Here is a 19374-nt window from a genome sequence, read left to right on the forward strand (position 1 = left end):
CTTTCAATCTTTTATTATGCTGTAGCAAAAGAGGTACTTTTCCTGCAAGAGAAGCTTTGCCAGTTCACCAGTGAAAAAGGGTAACTTAAAAAAGAAACTACCAGCTTTGCTGGTAGAAATTGCTGGGTCTCCCCTGGAGTCACCTTGGGGAGGGGAAAAAAACAAACCAAAGGAACCCCTACCTCTGTTTTTATTGGAGGGGTGTTCATGCAGGAACAGCTGACTAGAAATGGGAAGATGGGAGGAAAATTAAAAGCCTGACTGAAGACTCCATACATTAACATCTGGAAGGAAATGAACCCAAGAGTAAGGACAAGGTCTCTATGTGCTGGATGGAAAGCCTTTCAACAGACACCAACAATTGCTGTCAGCTTAACAGAACTGGGAAGATTCCATGACCAAATATAAAAGAAGAGATAGGAATTGTTGTTGCTGCAACAGGGAGAAGGAATCAAAAGTTGGCTCTGTGACCTGATCTGAGTCAGGATCTCATCTGTCCAAATGTCCCTGTGGAAAAATCTCATAAGAGTGCAGACCTGCACTTGAGTCCTGTCACCTCCCTGAGGTCAGAGTTCACTAAAATGACCACCCAAATCAGGGGTTTGAAACAAGGAGAGTTGATAGATTTTCTGAGGAATCATCTGATTGTTAGACCTTGTTTGTAAACCAGCATTATCTTACCCTGCTTTTCATTTGTGTGCTTTGAGATTTATCTTTAAGACAAAGACAATTTGGTTCTTATTCTGGAAAAACTGGTTACAGTATGAAGCTTCAAGATCAATGTGTAATACTGTCAGAATGAATTTGGGAGGGCAGTTTCTTACTCTGGAAGGAATTGGTGCCTATTTGGGAGCACAGACCACAGAAGAAGTGCTGACTCTTCATTCACAAGGTAACCTTAGAAACAAAGCTTAATGCAGCCTCCCTTTATAAATAAGAGGAGTGTGCAGGGAAACTCCATTTCCTTCATTGTTCCATTTCAGTGGAGAGGCAAAGATGCTTCTAGAAAGCAATCCAGATTATGCAGGTTAGGCTTCTTCTCTGAATCTCTCTAGGAAATTCCTGTCTTGCTGTTTGTTGACTTCTGAGGGTGTTTGCCAGAGGGAGACCAATATTTGAAGTAGGTGCTTAGGTAATTTGCTGCTGCTCAGATGACAAAGGTGACACTATTAGGATATACTTCAGGTCAGTGTCTTGTTTGTGGGGTTTTTGATGCTAAGGGTCATCATAATGCAGGTCAAAAAGGATCTCAGGAAGTCATCTAGTGATGAGCAGCCTCCTGTGAAAAGTGTGGTGAGCTTGAGGTCAGAGCAGATTGCTCAGGGCACTGCCTAGACTAGTCTTGAAAATCTGCAAGGTTGGAGACTGCACAGCCTGTGGGCAACCTGCCCTGTGGTTTCATGGCCCCACCAGTGAAGATGCTTTGCCTTGTGTGCTGAGCCCTTCTTGTTTCAGGGTATGTCTGGTGTCTTGTCTCTCTGTGCTCAGTTACCTTTCTGTGGGTAGTGGAAGGCTGTATTTACAAAGCCTTGGTTTTGCCGCTCTGGATAAGCCCCATTCCCTCAGCCTTTCCAGGGCAATTGCTCCTCTCTGACAGTCTGGGTGGCCTGCAACCAGCTCAGCTGTTCTGACACAGGGCTGGAGCCCCAGACAGAGTGCAGTGCTCTGCAGTGCGTGTGCTGTGCACTGAGGGGGGATCCCTGGCTCTGCTGGCTGTGCTCCTGCTGCTCAGGGTGCCCCAACTCCTCTCCTGTCTGCTGCATCTTCCAGCTGTGGGTCCCTCTTGGCACAGCTGCAGCCTGCGGGGCAGCCAGGGGTCATTCCTGCCCAGGTGCAAGGTTCATTCTCTAGCTGTAGAATTCCTCTAGGTTCCTGTTGGCTCATCCCTACGGCTTGTCAGGGAGTTCTGGATAGCAGCCCAGCCCTCAGGTTGGGAGTGTGCTGGGCTGTCCACAGGTCTCCTGAAGTCTGTATCACATCTTTGGCTTGTGGTTCTGCTCTCTCCTTTGCTTTCTGGCATAATTCATGTTCCTCTTCATATCTTCAGCCTTTTCACTCGCCAATGGTAAAAAGATGTTCCCTGTGTGTTGCCTCACAGCAACCGAATGTTCAAGGTCTCTTTTCTAATGTTTTGAAAATGAAACTGAACCAATTATCTGTTTCCAGCAGGCACAGTAGTAAATGCTGAGGTGTTCCCAGAGCCAGGGAGCTTTTCCCAAGTGTAGCTTAGGTACTTCTACACTGTCCTGATCATCCCATGGAGTTGTGCTTATGTGAGTCTGTTCTCTTCCAAAAAAGCATTTTTGCAAATTTATTTTGTCTAACACAAGACATTTTTATCTTGCTGCTTCTATGTTTGTAATGCTACTCATTTTGACAAACATCCCTATAGAATTCATTGCCTTTCCCCTCTTAGTCTTTTCAGAGTGACTTGTGATTTTTGTCAGTGCTGTCACAAACTGAAGGAGTCCTTTTACAACTAGCAAAGAAACTGGGCTCCTCTCAGGTGTAAGCTCTCCAACCTGATTGCCTGCAGGTGTGGGACCCACCCCCATGTTTGCCTTCCAGAATTGATTTTCTGTGTTGTTGCTTGTCTGAAACGTTTCTCTAGAGGATAAGGGAAAAAAGTAACTTCTAATAAGAAATTGGTAAAACATGCTGCTGCTTTTGCTCTAAAATGCTTTGTGTGACACTGAAGGTAAGTTTGAACCACCAACAAACGCATGCTCTGTAACTTCTGCTGCAAGTCTGAATTTTTCCTAGTCCTAGCAGGCAGTAAGACTTAGCTTGTATTTTAATGCACACAGGATTAGAAATATTTGTTATGTTTCAGTAGAAGATCTACAATTTTGGATTTCTGGAGAGTTCTGAAATTAATAGCATGATATTTTATTCTTTAATATCAGGAAAGTACTTTTTATTTCACAATTTTCATTTCAGAATTTTGTGTAGCATTGGTCATGATATTCTTAGTTCTGAGGATGTTCTCACATCTGCACTGGATGTCTTTGTAATAAAAGAAAGTCCAAATATGTGAGATGTCTCTAGGTCTATAAAACATACTTCCGGAAGATCTCACTTCAGCATTTAAGACTGCTCTGGTGAGATCTTGAGGCTGTTTCCAGGCAGCTCAATGGGAGCAGTATGCCAGGTGAGCCCTTGATAGGCCTCACTTGGGCTTCAAACTTGCAGGGCCTTTAGTGCCACAGTGATGTGATGGCAGCTTTGTGTGGTTTATTCAATATTGCCATCATGGAGAACACATAAATTAACGGGAGATTGCTTACTTCTGTCATCCACTGGATTTCCAAGCAGAGATTGCAGGAACACTCAGGGAGCAGTGCAGGCTTTCTGCAAGGGCTCTGCAGAGAGCACATCCAGCATGACACAGCCATGGAATGATTCAGCTGTTTCAGAGATGGGTAATTGTTACACATAGGAGGAAAATGGGAGGTGTTCAGCAGCTGACTTGGATTACCAGGGAGAAGAAAATCTATTCCTCCTTCTGGCAAAATGTGGGCAAAAGTTCATCACCAATATTTGTGACTCTAAACTTACATGTGAGTGTGATCTATATTTAGTATTGTTGTCTATATTCACTAGTGTAAGCTTAGATTTTAGTATCTGAGTTAGAAATAATTAGCCTGCCACTGACTACACTAAAAAAACCTGTTCTTAACTGTCCACTTTTCACAAGGGCATGGACTAATAAAACATGAGGGAATGGCCTTAACCTGAGGGGGAGGGCAGGTTTAGGTTTGTTATTGGAAAGAAATTCTTGGCTGTGAGGGTGGGCAGGCCCTGGCACAGGGTGCCCAGAGCAGCTGGGGCTGCCCCTGGATCCCTGGCGGTGCCCAAGGCCAGGCTGGACAGGGCTGGGAGCAGCCTGGGACAGTGGGAGGTGTCCCTGCCATGGCAGGGGTGGAACTGGATGACTAGGGTCCCTTAACCATTCTGTTTCTTGGTTTAATTTAGGCTTCTTAAAGATAGAGCTCATTTCTGGTAGAGAATGGCCAGATATAGAATGTGTATCCTGACATTTGTAAAGAGTAGACATTAGGAGAAGGAAATTAATAAAAATGGGTATCTGGCAAGAATTCCATGGTCTAAATATGAAGAGAGCAGTGTAAGAAATCACATCATAAGTAGATCAGATAAGGGCAGGGAAGAAAATAATCACATATGTTAGACCCCATATAAAATGAAAAGGAGTTGTGGTAAGGGTTTTAAATTTGCAGAGATAAAACTAACAAATTATTAGTCAGAATTTTGCATAAATGTTTCTGACAAGTCTGAATTGCACTATTTTCTAGTAAAGTGTGATCTCTCTGTGTAGAATGCAGTAAAGACTCATAAAGGTTGTTTAAATTTCTTTTGTATCTTAAAAATAGAACTGTTAGTTACCTCTAATAGTAATAGTCACCTCTCACGTTCTGAATCCCTGAATTTTGCAAACAGATTGAAAGATGTTAAAAGCAAAAACCTAGCTGCTCCTATAGGCCCAAGAAGAGTGCTTCAGAATTGTGCAAAGCTTCCAGCCAGAATTTTTAGAAATTGCTCAGGCTTCCTCTAGAATGTAGGACACATGTTTGGAGACCTCATTCCTGTCTGTGTGAGCCTGTGCAGCGCTTGGGGTGGGAGCAGAAGCTGCTGATAGTCGAGGAGTTCAGATCCATCTGGCAGCCCTGCTCCCTGCCTGGAATTCTGCAGAGGGTCAGGATGGCTCCTTGGCCTGAAGCTTCTGTTCCCCACAGAGGATTACACAGGGCACATAGGAGCAGCCATTCCCATAATCATAAGCCAAGTCATCATTTATTTTCAGGAGTAACCAATTGAATGCTGAGGTGTAAGTCCAGGGTTTCCAATGGGTCTTTTTTATCAATTCTGCTATCACTTTACACTAGGAAAATAAACTGTGTCAAAATATTTCCTGGCATATATATGTGAATGTATGGTGAAGATTATAATGTATGATGAATTAGGTGAAGCATTTTGTGCTGGGGGAAATGTGCAAGTAGAGAGCAGTAAAGGAATCAGCATTGTGGACATTTGTTGTCGGAGCCGGTACTTAACCAGCAGGTTTACATAGAGGTGAGTTGGAATTGTGTGAGTCCCTGTTGAAGGTGACATTTTGAAAGCAGAGTGGAAGGCCCAGAAGTAGCTGGTACGTGTGGGCACAGGGCATTGCTGCAGTGCTGCCAGTAGGGCTCAGCTGTGCCCGTTCCCGCTCACGCCGCGTTTGCCCACAGGTACGTGCTCACCAGTTGGTTCTGCCGCCGTGTGACGTGGTGATCAAAGCCGTGGCCGACTACGTCCGCAACATTCAGGACACCTCTGATCTGGATGCCATAGCAAAAGATGTTTTTCAGCATTCGCAGGTAAAGCATGAAGCCAAATGTTGTCTTGTTTTCTTTTTTTAATCAATTTTGCTGTACATTTGTCTTGAAAAATTGCACTTGATAAAATAGTGATTTGATCAGTTGATAATAGGAATCTCTTGATATTTGCAGTGGCTCAGCTGTCCTCATTTCATGTTTCGTGCTTTCTGAGGGTGAAAATACTGCATTCACCCTGTGCTTTAAATTCTTGATAACCAGAGGGGTTTTTAGCCTAGCTGTGTGCACTGCCTTTGAGAATCAGTTGTACATGAAGACTAAATGTTTAAACTTTACCCTTACATGGGTTGATATAAGATTTCTTGTACTGGAGCAGTGCTGCTGCAGCCCTGGAGGGTCCATAGGCATTAATTCTGAGATATGGTACATTATCTACTGTACAGCCCTGTGCTGACCTGCAGGTGACAAACCTGAATGTGCTTGTGACAGATTTTTGTTTTTTTTTTTTTTTAGTCTAGAACAGATGACAAAGTTACTCGGTTTAAGAGAGCAGTTGCTTATTACTCAGCAACTAATAAACCTATGCCATTTCATCCACCACATTACCTAGGTAAGTAATGACAGCAGCCATGCCTTTTGTTTTAACTAAAACCTGGGATAACCCTAAATCAGAAATTATATTGTTGGCAGCATCTTACAAAAACGTTTCTGGCAATTCCCATTGACCTGCAAACATGAGGTTTCAGAAGAAGGTTTTCATAGAATATGTTGTGTTCATGTTCCAGAAGAGAACAACCTGGATTACTTTTCTTCTTGGCTGTTGCAGCGTCCATTCTGGCATTGGGGCTCTTGAGAGAATGGTGAACAGCTGAAGTCTGGTGTCCACTCCCATTCATGAGTTGCCATTTCTAGTTATTAAAATATATTTACTATTTCTCGCTGGCCTTGCTGGCATGTTTTAGAAATTCCTTTATAGTTTTTTGGTTTTTTTGGTGTAATAACAAACCCGCTCAAATTGCAGCCACACATTGTTGCAGTGTTTCAGATTATTGTCAGGGCTTAAAAATTAAAATGTGTGATCACAGGATTTCCTACTCATGCCCCAGTCTTAACACTAAAATGTCATTTTAGCTGAAATTTTCTAAAAATCTTCAGTTACTATACTAGTAGAGTGACACAGATTTTTCCTGCTCTTGTGGAAGGTGTTGGGGTGTCTTGATTTACTTCCAAAGACATGTATCAAAGGGTTAAGAGGCTACTCTAGGTCAGATATTCAAATGACAAAATGTCAGCATTCTGTATTTGTGTGATGTTGGCAGTGTCTCCATTATGACATGTCTTGGAGTTTATTTTCTTGTAAGCTCCCTTTGATTCCCAGACAAAATAGGAATGTGCAGCAATGAGGGATACAAAGATCTGAAAGAAGGCGAGACACATAAAATACACTTCACAAGCTACAAAGTATTTCTGTTGAAAGGTAGAAATGAATAAAACTGACTTAAAGGCATAGGAGAAAACAGTAGTGCTAACAGAACAAGAATAAATAAACCATAGAAGCAGAAGGACAAACAAGGTAACATTTGTGTCAAATACTGAGTGTTTTCATGAGTGCTTGGGTTTTTTTCTTTTTTTTTTCCTTCTCTTTTCCCCTCCTCCCCTGCAATACAGCAGCCAGACCGAATCAGTTTGGTATGCCTGGGATAGTGCCACCATATGTTCCTTCTCAGATGCTTAACATTCCACAGACCTCACTACAAGCAAAACCTGTGGTGAGTACAGCTTCTGCCCTGCTCCTTGGGGAGAGGTCTGCAGTGCTCAGCAAACTGGAATCCAGGTGGGAAAGGTGGAACCAGCTTTTTCAGTGTGGGCAGTCACTGACTGAATTTTAAACCTGAAACTAAAGTGATGCTACAGCCTCTGGTGGAACAGTTTTTGTGGATGCTCAAGATGGCTGAGTTTTAATGCATACGTTTGGAAAAGGCCACTTGATTAAAGAATGTATTTTGTTTTCAAAGCAAAGCCTTAGCTGCCTTCACTCAAGAGAGATCCCTTTGTTTTAGGCCCAGCAGATGTCCAGTCAGGGTGGGGCCCAAGGCCAGGGTCCATACCCATACAGCCTCTCTGAGCCAGCCATCACCTTGGAAACAGGTGGGAAAAGTCTGTCTGAGCAGAACAATTACAGTAACATTCCTCACGAAGGAAAACACACACCATTGTATGAACGGTCTTCTCCAATAAATCCAGCCCAGAGTGGGAGCCCCAATCATGTGGATTCAACCTATTTTCCTGCCTCTTCTACATCTTCGTCCTCTGACAATGATGAAGGCAATGGAGGTGCAGTGAAGTAAGTTTCTCATGAGGATATTCACTTACTCAGCTTCTGTTAAAATGAATTTACTTTCAAAATAGTTTACCTGTGTCCTGAAAGTAAGAATCATAGAATTAATCATTGAATACCCTGAGCTGAAAGGAGCCCACAAGTGTCATTGCAGAAATCTGCAAATCAGTGATGTGACAGACCTTAAAAAGATAGTTTTGGGTCACTGTGACTGCGGACTGTGCATTGTTCAATCTCATCGCTTTGTTCCTTAAGCAGGAAGCCAAAACCAAAAAGTGTTGGGTGTTTTTCCTCTTCTGCCCTTAGGTTTTATTGAGAGAGCGAGGTTTTGGTAAATGTCGTAAACCCTTCCAGTCCTTTCCTTTACTTTGTATAAAAATATTCCATCTTCACAGCAGAAGTCATTAAAATTTCAGAAGCTATAATCTACAGAACTTCACTGAACTTGTACTGTTTACACATCCTAAATTTGAGCATAAAATGAAAAGGAGTTGTGGTAAGGGTTTTAAATTTGCAAAGATAAAACTAACAAAGTATTAGTCAGAATTTTGCATAAATGTTTCTGACAAGTCTGAAGTTCCAAGACTCCTGCAAATGGACATTTTTAATAGAAAGCATCCCTTAAAATCAGAATATCTTGCCCAAAATTCCAGTCACAGACACCAAGAATTTACTTCACTATCTCTCAAACTGCATTTTAGCATGATGTTTTTCTTTCTGTTGTCCTTCAGCCATGTCAGTGGGAACAAAATAGGCTGGGAAAAGCCAGGAACCCAGTCAGAAGGTCAAACACGTGGAGAGCTGGGAGACCAAACAAAGGTATTTCCTTAAATTCACATTTTATTACTTTGTGTTAAAACTTTCCGGCAGACTTGGAGGAGGATTTTCAGTATTGATCCACAGTATTTAGTGCAAACCTTTATGCTTTGTTAGTTACAGAACAACAGCTTTGGAATACAGGAGGAAGTTTTCCAAGGACACTGTAGCATATGCATAAATACAAACATGAAATAGGATGTTTTAGAAAATGCTAGATACAAATCAGGAACAAATCAATAACTTTGTTTGGCCCTTAGCCAACAATCTCACCCTCAGATGTTGCTTTCTGGGCTTCCAGTAGTGCATGTTGGAATTTTAGGAAGGAGTGTGGCAGTCTGAGTGTCCATGGAGTCAGAGTCCATGTCTGTAAGCCACAGTGGAGCAAGCACAGCTCTGACACAGTCAGTGCTAGCCACAGGCACTGCAGGTGCATTAGCACTCAGCTGAGGAATTAAAGGTCCTTTATAATTGCATGGTAGGAATTTCACATAATACTTGTAAAGTAGCTCCATGGGGCCAGTTAGTGTTGCTGTTTAACTCAGTAAAGATGGGCTAGATAGCCCTTGATAAAGATTTATCATTATTAAATTGGAGATTTCAAACCACGTTCAAATCAAGAACATGATGATCTCTATTCCAAGTTTGATCAGTGTTTGGAAAGAACATTCAGAGCATTTGCACTTAATATCTGTGTCTTAATGGTAGAGCTGTACACCAACTTAACTCTGTCAAAAAACCCTGATCTTGAGTTAGTTACACTGTGAGCAAGCAGAACATTTTCCCTGTACTTTGGGCACAGGAATTCCAGTAAACTTGGGCTTTTGTGCTTAAAATATCAAGTGGATGATTTCATCCATCAGCAGTTATTATTTCTGCAGACCGTAGCTGTGTCTGCCTGGGATTAGTCACTGTATGCAAATGCTAATTTGACCTATTACATTCCTTTCTCCTCTGCTGGGCTGGGCCCTGTGTGCAGCCCTGTGGCTCTCCCAGCCCCAAGCATCCTTTCACAGAGACAGTCCCTACACTGAGCCAGAGATGAACCAGCACTCACTGAACTTTCCAGGAGATGTATGAACAGGCTGACTTAAATGTATACAGTTTAATGTAGTAATGCTCCTGAGCTTTATGCCTGTTTGTTTTTGATTATCAAACCACTTTGTCAGCCCTCAGTAGCTGGAGAAGGCAGAAGTGTCTTTTGAGCACAAAAGGAAGGATTGTGAGTACATTTTGTAAATGAACTCATTTCCTGGAGAGGTGAAACAATAATGATAGAGAAAAGAGGTAGTACTTCCTTAAGAAGTTGCCCAGAGAAGCTGCCCCATCCCTGGAAGTGTCCAAGGCCAGGTTGGACAGGGCCCAGAGCAGCCTGAGATAGTGGAAGGTGTTCCTGGCCATGGCAGGGGTGGAACAAGATGGTCTCAAAGGTCCCTTCCAGTCTGTGATTCTATGAAGATTTCAAGTGAGTGAGCTATGTGATTTTCTGAAGTGCTGAAAATCCAGCATGGGTCAGGCAGGTAGCAGCAGTGTTGACACTCCTTTCACTTAACTTAAATGTCAAAATTAAATGTCAAAAACCAGTTATCTCACAGTGTGAATTCTACATGACAAAGATAAGCTCCTCTCATTTGGCTGGAGGCATATTTCTAAAGAAAAGAATCACCCTTTAACTGTGGTGTTTCTTCAGCTTAGGTGTTGGAATATTGCTGGAGCAGATGCAGAAGGAGCCTGGGTACTGTAGTCAGGGAAAGCATTGCTGTCATGTGAGGGTTTTGTTTTCTTCCCTGTGTGCCCCCAGTAATTGATAGTTCTGTAAACTTCTCGTGGTTCAGAATTGCTGACTTAGACTTGTTGGGGTAGTAGAAGACGGGAAAATTCTTTAACCTGACATGGATATAGTTAATACTATAACACAGATTTAATAAAACTGTTATAAAAGCATTTGTTATTAAGCATATTGTTTTGGAAACGTTCTGGTTTACAGGTTTTAACCAATTCATCTCTATATTTTCATTTTTATAACTCAAATGAAGTCTATATTACCAACTAAAATACAATCTTTCAGTAACATCCTCTTTGATTGTGTGATTAAAACATCATCTGAAAAGAAGGTTGCCCTTTGATATTTTACTAGAGCCTGTTTTTACTACCTACAGTTTTCTGTAGAAGACTTTTGAAAGTTGTGTGGGGTTTTTTATTGTTTGATTTAGGTTTGAATTTTTTGTGGGTCTGAGGAGAACCACCTGAGTTTGTTTGGGCCTATTTTTTATGTTACATGTTCTGTGGGATTTCATGCTTTGGCCATTTCCATTTCAGCCTTGCTTTTCAAGTCTTAGGAAGCATGTGAACTTCTTTACTGATACCATGAAAATACTCATACATGATGTATCATCAAGTGGTGAAATTTTGCTCTCAAAAGTTTTTACTGTCACTATGATAATTGATAATGCATGAAGCTAACAGGAACTCTTAAGCTAAAACCAGCTTTTGGTTTTGAAGACCAGGATTTTCAGGAATGAACTGCAAATTTTTTTTGTTGTATCTGTGAGAAATCAACATAAAGGTTGGAAGGTTTACAGTATATTTTTGTGCATTGTATTTTTCCCATAAGTTTATAAACTGCATTTCTAGAACTGGAATAGAATGCCACTTTAGTTTTCCAGTCAGAAAACTTCAGCATTTTCTCTTACAATCTTCTCAAAGAGCTTTTATGTTAACAAAAACCCTAACAGCCAAAAAACTCAACAGCATTTACCAGGTTTTGAGTTTGGACACTATGTATTTTACATGTTATTTAATTGAACCATGAAATTTCCCCTGTTTTGAGTGGAATTGCAAGCTGAGAAGGCCTATGTTTATGGAAATCTAGATAAATTACAGACTATGTGACTCTCAATTAACACATGGAGTTGGGAGTCCATTAGTTCACTTCTGCATTAGGCAGTTAAAATTTTTAGAAAACAGTAATTTTTGCTGCTGTTAATGAATTAAAAGCTTTATCATAATATTTATTTTCTTAGTAATTTGGTTCTACTAGCAAACAATGGCGGAAGGTTTCCTGAAAACCTTGCAGCCAGCTTTGGATAATACATTCTGCACGCTGCCACAGTGTGATGTGAGGATGTACTGTTTTCATTAGGGGTGAGGGAGGAAGTTTGCTGTTTCTCTTGGTTGATCTCCTGTTGTGTTTCTGGACACATCCAAAGCACTTTATTTTGTGTGTTCTGTTACAGGCAGAAGGTTCCTCTAGTGCTTCTTCAGGAAGTCAGGCAGCTGATGTCAAAGGGAATCAAAGCAGTAATCCACAAATCCCATGCCTGCTGTCTATGCCCACCAGAAACCACATGGATATTACCACCCCTCCATTACCTCCGGTAGCACCTGAAGTATTACGAGTGGCAGAGCACAGGCACAAGAAGGGGTTAATGTATCCCTACATCTTTCATGTCCTAACCAAGGTATGACATTTTAAAATGAGCTACTGTGAGAAAATGATTCTGTGAAGATAATTGCCCTGGCATTTCTGGCTAGAGTATCAGATTTTAACCTCCTTTTAATGCTCTAACTTCTGGTCACTTTTTAGTTGTTTGAACCTGTTTCCCCCCTGTTTTCTAAGCACTGATATGGTACATTGTACCAGTAAATATGAGATGGCTATAATTAGAAGTGTTTATTTAGAAAATTATTTTTCCCAACTATTTGCAGTTATTTGTATGTCTCTCTATGCATGGGTGTATATGTCTACGTGCGTGTGTTTATGCAGAGTCCATTTCCATCTAAAAATTCCTGCATATGTGCTTTGGTGTCTGTGCCAAGTCTTCTCTATTTTCAGTATTCAGAAGTACTGAGATTGTTTTCTCTCCCAGTCTGATCCCTTCCATTACTGGTAGCTGGCCCCTAGAGACCCACAACGGTTCTAAGAAATCCCTTTTGTATCAGCAGCTAGCAAAATGCCACTGTCCCCATGCCTGTTAACTTTTATTCACCTTAAAAATCCTCTTCAGGACAATGAGGACCACAGGCAGATCTGAAATCCATCAAACTAAAAGTTACTGCATCAGGGTTGAGGTTTGGATTTCCTGTTTCCCATTTGTTGATACCATAGCTCGTTTTGCTGTCGTGTTCTTACACTTTTTGGTCAAAGACAAGTGAAGAAGAATCAGAAGGTCTGTGAGGACCATTGATGCCAGTTCTGTTTCACACTTTGCATAGCCAAATATTCTTAGCATGTTTAAATGCTACTTGATGTTTAATCACCGAATCATTTAGGTTAGAAAAGATCTTCAAGACCATTGAGTAAGATTATCTTGATCTTCAAGATAAACTGTTAACCCAGCACTGCCAAGGCCACCACTGAGCCATGCCCCCACGTGCTGCATCTGCGTGGCTTTTAAATCCTCCATGGATGGGGACTCCCCTGCTGCCTGAAGCCACTTCCTTTGTCCTGGAAACAGAGCCTGCCCCTGCTGGCTGTGCTCTCCTGTCAGGGAGCTGTGCAGAGCAAGCAGGTCCCTCCTGAGGCTGAGCCCCTTCCCAGCTCCGTTCCCTTCTCTGGACACACTCCAGCCCCTGCAGCTCTTTCTTGTTGTGAGGGGCTCAAAACTGACCCCAGCATGTCCAGCACAGGGGATGGACACTGCCCTGGCCCTGCTGCCACACCAGTGCTGAGCAGCCCAAGGTGCCCTGGTCCTTCTAACCCACCTGGGCTCCTGTTCAGCCACTGCCACAGCACCCCCAGGGCCTTTCCTGCCCCTCTGGCTCAGCCTGGAGCTGCTGGAGGTCTCTGTGACTCTAGTGCAGAACTCTTGAACCTTGTGGTGGGAGAGACCTTTGACACATAACCTTACATCTAAGGTAATGTTGTCCAGTTAAACCTGACAATATCCTAATGTAACCACTTCAAGGTGTCACCTTCAGAATTCATTACTGGGATAGTTTAAATAGGGTTTTTTTAAGAGAAAGTAGCACAACGGAGTGTTTTCTTGTCATTGTTAAAAATAAAGGTTGATTTTTGGGGACAGTGCAGTCAGTCATTTTCCAAGAATATCTTAACATGTTTGGATGTGCAGTTATAGAAAACAGTGTTGCTGTTTTGAGGGAAAATGTTGGAAGGTTCTTTCATGCTTTTTTTTTCTTAAAAGGTATAAATGTTAAATTTTTACATACATGTAGAAACCTAGCCTTATTGTAGTAATTCAAACCTAGCCTTATTGTAGCAATTCCCAGGTAGGTGGTTTTTGTCCACGTGTGCTCATGCATTTTTTTCTTACAGTGAGTCCCCAATAGTGTTTCAAATCCTGCAGCAAAAAGTCAGACTGGTGCTTTTAGACCGCATGAGTATTTTTTAAGATAACTGCCTGAAATCTAGATCAGCTTCAAATGTGCTTTGGCTGTCTAAAAGCACTTTGCTCTATTTCCATGTGTGCTGTTTTTCCAAGTGCCTGTATTAAAAGAGCAATATTTAGTTAATCCTCACATGTCTAGACCAATATATGTGTGGTGGAGAAGGAAAAGAGGAAAGCAACAGAACCTGGAGGAAATGAAGCAGGCTGGGCTAATCCTTCCCTGAGATCCACATTTGTCTTGACTAGCTGGACGTGTATTAGGGTTGGATTGGGTTGCTGTGCATACCTGAATGCTTCTTGTTCACTGTAACATGTCATCTTTCTCTGCTTTCTTTCATGCCAAAGGGTGAAATCAAAATCGCCGTTTCTATAGAAGATGAAGCCAACAAAGACTTGCCTCCTGCTGCTCTCCTGTATAGGCCAGTGCGTCAGTATGTTTACGGAGTCCTGTTTAGTTTGGCAGAAAGCAGAAAGAAAACTGAAAGGCTTGCTTTTAGAAAGAACAGACTTCCACCAGAGTGTACGTACTGCACAACCCATGCTTTATTCCTCTTCCCTTTGCTGTGGTTTCAGAGCCACTTGTACCATGGTGTGAATGGAAATTGTTGCTAAGATCCCCTCAAGGTAGCTGAAGCCAGAGGAATTTCATGCCTGTTGGATGCTGTGGATAAGAGAAAAAGATGTTGCTACTTTGAAATTTTATTTCCTATCATAGTTTAAGAGTTATAAATGTTGCTATTTCTAAGCAAGCTCTGAAGCTTTGTTTTGAACCTTTGCTTAAGCTGCTGCCAGACCTGCAATGAGTGATGTCAGCTTGTGATGTCATTTCTGTGTATGGCAGAACTGGATTTTAGGAAACTTCTATTCTCTGCACATGTACAAATCTGCCTGCTTTTTTCAAAAATCAGAGGTGCACAGGTTAACTTGCCCTGGCTTCCCAAATGTGTCCCTGAAGGTACCTCAGGGAACTTTGCAAGTATCATGTGTCCTTCAGGTATTGGCATACAAAAACCTAGTTTAATTAAATGCCACAGAAATCAGGGTGTAATGTAACCAAAGGTAGCCCTGGGTGAGGACAGACTAGACTTCTGCAAACAGCCTTGTCAAAAGATCCTTTGATTTGTTCAGAGATACAGATGTTAATCTTCTCATTAATCTGAAAGTTGTCTTTTAAGTCTTCAGTTTCCAGGAATTACTGTCATTTCAGTCCTCGTTCTAGAGTGTTTTTGTTATAATGAATGCATACAAGGAAATGACTGAACTTTGCAGCAGCAGCTTATAAAGGTTACAGGAATGCTGAAGCATTCAGTGCAAGGCAGCAGCAGCACAAGTATTTAAATGTGGGAGTCTCCTGTCACTATGGTAAATTTAAGAATCAGATATTCAGAATGTATGAAATCATCATTCACAGGCTTCATGTGTAAAAGGATAAAAATAACTGTCAGTTGTAAACTTTATGTTCATTCCCTGCCCTCTGCGCTTTCCATTTGTGATTGAGAATGTTTTTGTACATTTGTAGTGACGATGGTAATCTCCCAATGATGTTTGAAAAGCTGTTTATCTTTGCCAGTTACTTTGTGGGAATCAGTATTTACTATTACAGTATTTAGTATTACTGCTTGAATAATACCTCAGCACACCTACTCACAAACTTTACTTCTTAAGACTCACACAACTTGGTGATATTTTGGGTTACAAGGTCATTTCAGGATTAAAACACTGATTTTATTTGCAGTCATTGTGTATCCTCATGAGAATTCTGTCCTGAAAAGCGTACCAGAGCTGTCTTTTGGTGAAGTGGCTGAGTGCTGGAGGTGTGCTGGAGGCCTGCTTCAGGTTAATCTCATAAACCTAGAATGTTCTCTGTAGGCTACTGGGGAAGCCTATATAATCTCTATTTTCTCTCCATTTATCCTGCTTTCCAGAGTTTACCTCTGGAGGGTAAGCACACTGCTGCTGACTTAGTTTAGTTACAAGAGCTCTGGCAAATCTTGCTGCAGGATGCATTCAGCTACTGACCTACTTCTAGCTTAGGACTGACCAAGCTCTTAAAAAAGCAGAAGCCGATTTGAGCATATGCCCAAAAGTTCCTTGCTTGGCTGCAAAGCTGGCAGTGCCAGTAAAGATGGATTTGGGCTGCTGTGCAGGTGTGGGGTGTGAAGGGGCTCTGGTGCAGGAGTGCCTTTATTTTGGTTGGCTCTCTTACAAGGCTTGGGCGGTCTGTGCGAGACATAAGGAGAGAACAGTGTCTGAAGCACTGATTAGCCTTCTCTAACTTTTTTGAGCACCCAGACTATAATGAACTGGTGATGCTCATTCACCTCCAGTGTCTACATTATTTTGCTGCTCTCAGAAATGAGTATGTTATGAAATGCTGTAATGAAGACAATTAAAAGAAAATCTAGGTACTAAGATATGTTAAGAGAATCAATAAATTAGTTTCTGAAGAAATGGAAATGATCCTTAAGATTTATGTAGAGAGGTAATGAATATTAATATCTAAAATCTTGTCATCTTTGTTGTACTAACCAAACACTGGCAACTTAATAATAGTTCCTGAATAATTGGCAAGGATATTGTACATGAGGGTTATGGGAAGCTGGGAAAAATGCATAATAAACTGACACATCAGGATTACTACTAAATATGTAGATGGCAAGATAATGGATCTATCATGAAATGGATGGCTTCTTGACTTTTAAATCATTATTTTTTGTATGAAGTTTAAAAGCCAATAAGAAACAACAGTCAGTGGGGTTCTTCAGTGATCAGTGTCTGTGTACATGGCCTCATCTGTGCTCTCAGAGGACAGGAGCTGCTGGGTCACAGAGTGCCTCATTGTGTTTGGCTGCCAAGGGCACGGTGCTGTCCGTGCTGCCCTTCCCTCCAGGGGGTGGAAACCAAGGCTCTCCCTTGCTCTGCTTGTCAAGCCCTGCACCAGGTTATTGCCGTGTCCTGATAAATCCATGTGTGTAGTGAAACCATCTGCTCTCTCTGCTCGGTGCAAGGCATGCTTGCACAAGCTGGCAGAGCTCCTGCTTGGATCCCAGGGTTTGTTACTTTGAGCCCAGCCCCAGGTGACCTGCTGTTCCCATCACGCATGTACTCAGCCAAGAGGAAAGCCGTGTCTCTTGGGCAGTAGCCCTCGTGCAAAATCAAGTGTGCTGAGCTCAAGCTGTGCTGTCAGGAAGGATTGTAAGGTTAAAAATCACAGTAAATGAATAAGACCAGACCCTGGAGCTGTGCTTGGCAACCAGAGCTCTGCTGAGGTGCTATGGCTGGTGCCTTCAGAGTCTGTAATGGCACTCAGGTGTTCATTAAGCAGGTTACTGTTGTGCAGGTTGATGCTGACCCTCTGCTTGGATTAGCCTCAGCATGTCATGAGGACACTGTTGAAAGCAGAGGTCCATAGATTGTGTGGTGCCTTAGGCCTCAGTGAGCATTCAAACGTGCTGATGAGCAGTAGGATGAGGTTTGGTATGCAAACAGTGTAATGTACACCATGGTAATGGGGCTGAACATGCTGATCAAGTAGTAGTCTATGTAGCTTTCAGGGTAGGCACTGCCCATGTCTCAGTGGAAGTCTCCATACGTGATTCTGTCAGCTGAGGATGCAGGGGGTTTGGCAGCAGTCTCAGTGGAGATTTTTCAAAGGTTTAAGGAACGCCCTGGAAAAATTAGTGGATATGGACAACTACTGGATCCATCTGTTAGGTTAAGTGCTAATTTTTGGTGGACAGTGCTAGAGTTGCTTGTTAGTGGATTCAGCTGCAGTTCCTCATCCCCATCACTCAGAGAGGAAACTCTATTCCAGCCCACTAGATTGACCTTTGTGTTAAACCTTTCCACAAGAAGCATGGTTACCTGCACCCAGCTGTGGGTCCTCAGCACAGGGCATGCATCTGCAGGAGCAAGTCCAGAGAAGGCTATGAAGGTGTTCTGAGGGCTGGAACACTGCTGCTGTGGAGACACTCTGGGAGGACTCTTTAGCCTGGAGAAGACAAGGCTTCAGGGAGAATTGGAGCCCTTTCCAGTACCTAAAGGGACTCCAAGAGAGCTGCAGGTGGACTTGGGACAAGGGCTTGGAGTGACAGGACAAGGGGAATTGCTTCCTGAGGGCAATTATGGAATATTGGGAAGAAATTCTTCCTTGTGAGAGTGGTGAGGCCCCAGCACAGGTCATCCTGCCACAGTGGGGGATGGAACAAGGTGGGCTTTAAGGTCTGTTCCCACTCTAGCCATTCTAGTGATCTTGTATATTATTATTTTACACAACATAGAAAGCAGTGTGCATCTCTAGTGTAACCTTTGTAGCATGTGGCTGAATGAAAGGCTGAGGTATTCTTCCTGTGACCTTCTTGTCACAGGGCTGTGGAAGTTTTCATCCACAGATTAAAAACTTTGAACCGTATTTGAATGTTGAAACGTAAGGTAGAAAACATAGACATAAAACATTCTGTTCTTATAAGCTTAAGAAGTGTGTTCAGTATAAGTGAAAGAAACACTGGGAAAACACTGGTGGTGTGTACAGCTTTGCTTCTGATATCTAAAGCAATTACAGAACAGTTTGAAAGCAGACATAAAAGACATACTTTTATTTGTATTTGCTGTTCTGGGCCTAAGCAAGCAGAGAAACCCAGAGAGATGAGCTGTGCACTAGGGCAGGGTAGCTCGGCTGGCTGTTAGAGCCCATCTTTAGAGTGTGGGGGTGCATAAAACCTGGAAGCAACCAAAATAGAACATGATTTTATAGTGAGGTGACCAACTAAATATGTCAGTGTTTATTTGCGTTGCTGTGCGTGGTTTTGTAAAACTGCCCTGAGCTCTGTGAAGAGTAACTGTAATGCTAGGCTGGGTTTGTTCATGAAAAGCAGGAGAGCTCTTTGGGGTGTTCTGGAGCTTTGCTCTGTAATCCTGACCATCACCTCTGCTGTGGTTTGCCTGCCCTTGGCTATAGAATCACATATTAGGTTGCTGCCCCATTGCTTTGTAGCCGTCAGGCCTGTGCTGGCACCAGTGGGATGTATTCCCCAGGCTGTATCCAGTGGATTTCCAGCAGAGTGAACAGGTCTGGGCTCCCTCAGGGAATCCCCCTGGGCTGTAACCTGAACCTGCACTAACAAGTTCCTTGAACCTTTCCACACTGCATAACTGGCTCAGAGTTGGCAGGGTGCAGGCACACTGTGAACTGTGTCAGGCTCGGGTTGCTTCAAGGCCAAAGGTATAGTGTCTCAGCCTTGACTTGAACTTGTCTTCTGTTCTGGTTGTCTTCAAATAGAGGAATGGAGATGATTTAGTAGCAATGTAGAGTGAACTATCTTCGTGCTGATGCAGATGAGAGGGAGATTAGGCACAAAACCACTAACCTCTTCATAGAAAGCAGTGCAATAAATGGGAAGGCTTAATATAAAGTAGTGTTTTGTAAAATGTTTAGGGAGAACTCCGCACTTGCCTATATTTGAGATCTCATTCCATTGCGGTAGCTGAACAGCTGCAGACAAGTATAATAATACCAGGTTTAAATATGATTCAAATA

At 42.4% G+C, this 19374-nt stretch overlaps 1 protein-coding gene across 4 annotated transcripts in view; it reads left to right on the plus strand.

Moving 5' to 3' along the window:
- FAM120A (family with sequence similarity 120 member A) overlaps nt 1-19374 on the plus strand; it is a 46452-nt gene that overhangs the window by 13195 nt on the left and 13883 nt on the right. For 3 of the 4 annotated variants that reach the window (XM_058813241.1, XM_058813239.1, XM_058813242.1), the window contains exons 4-10: nt 5250-5378; nt 5850-5946; nt 7005-7105; nt 7397-7680; nt 8406-8493; nt 11727-11951; nt 14184-14358. In XM_058813241.1, coding sequence (XP_058669224.1) covers nt 5250-5378; nt 5850-5946; nt 7005-7105; nt 7397-7680; nt 8406-8493; nt 11727-11951; nt 14184-14358 — 1099 coding nt within the window. The remainder of the gene's footprint in view (nt 1-5249; nt 5379-5849; nt 5947-7004; nt 7106-7396; nt 7681-8405; nt 8494-11726; nt 11952-14183; nt 14359-19374) is intronic. The other variant, XM_058813240.1, reaches the window with a different exon arrangement.

Source organism: Ammospiza caudacuta, chromosome 12 (genome assembly GCF_027887145.1).
Source record: "Ammospiza caudacuta isolate bAmmCau1 chromosome 12, bAmmCau1.pri, whole genome shotgun sequence".
NCBI lineage: Eukaryota > Metazoa > Chordata > Aves > Passeriformes > Passerellidae > Ammospiza > Ammospiza caudacuta.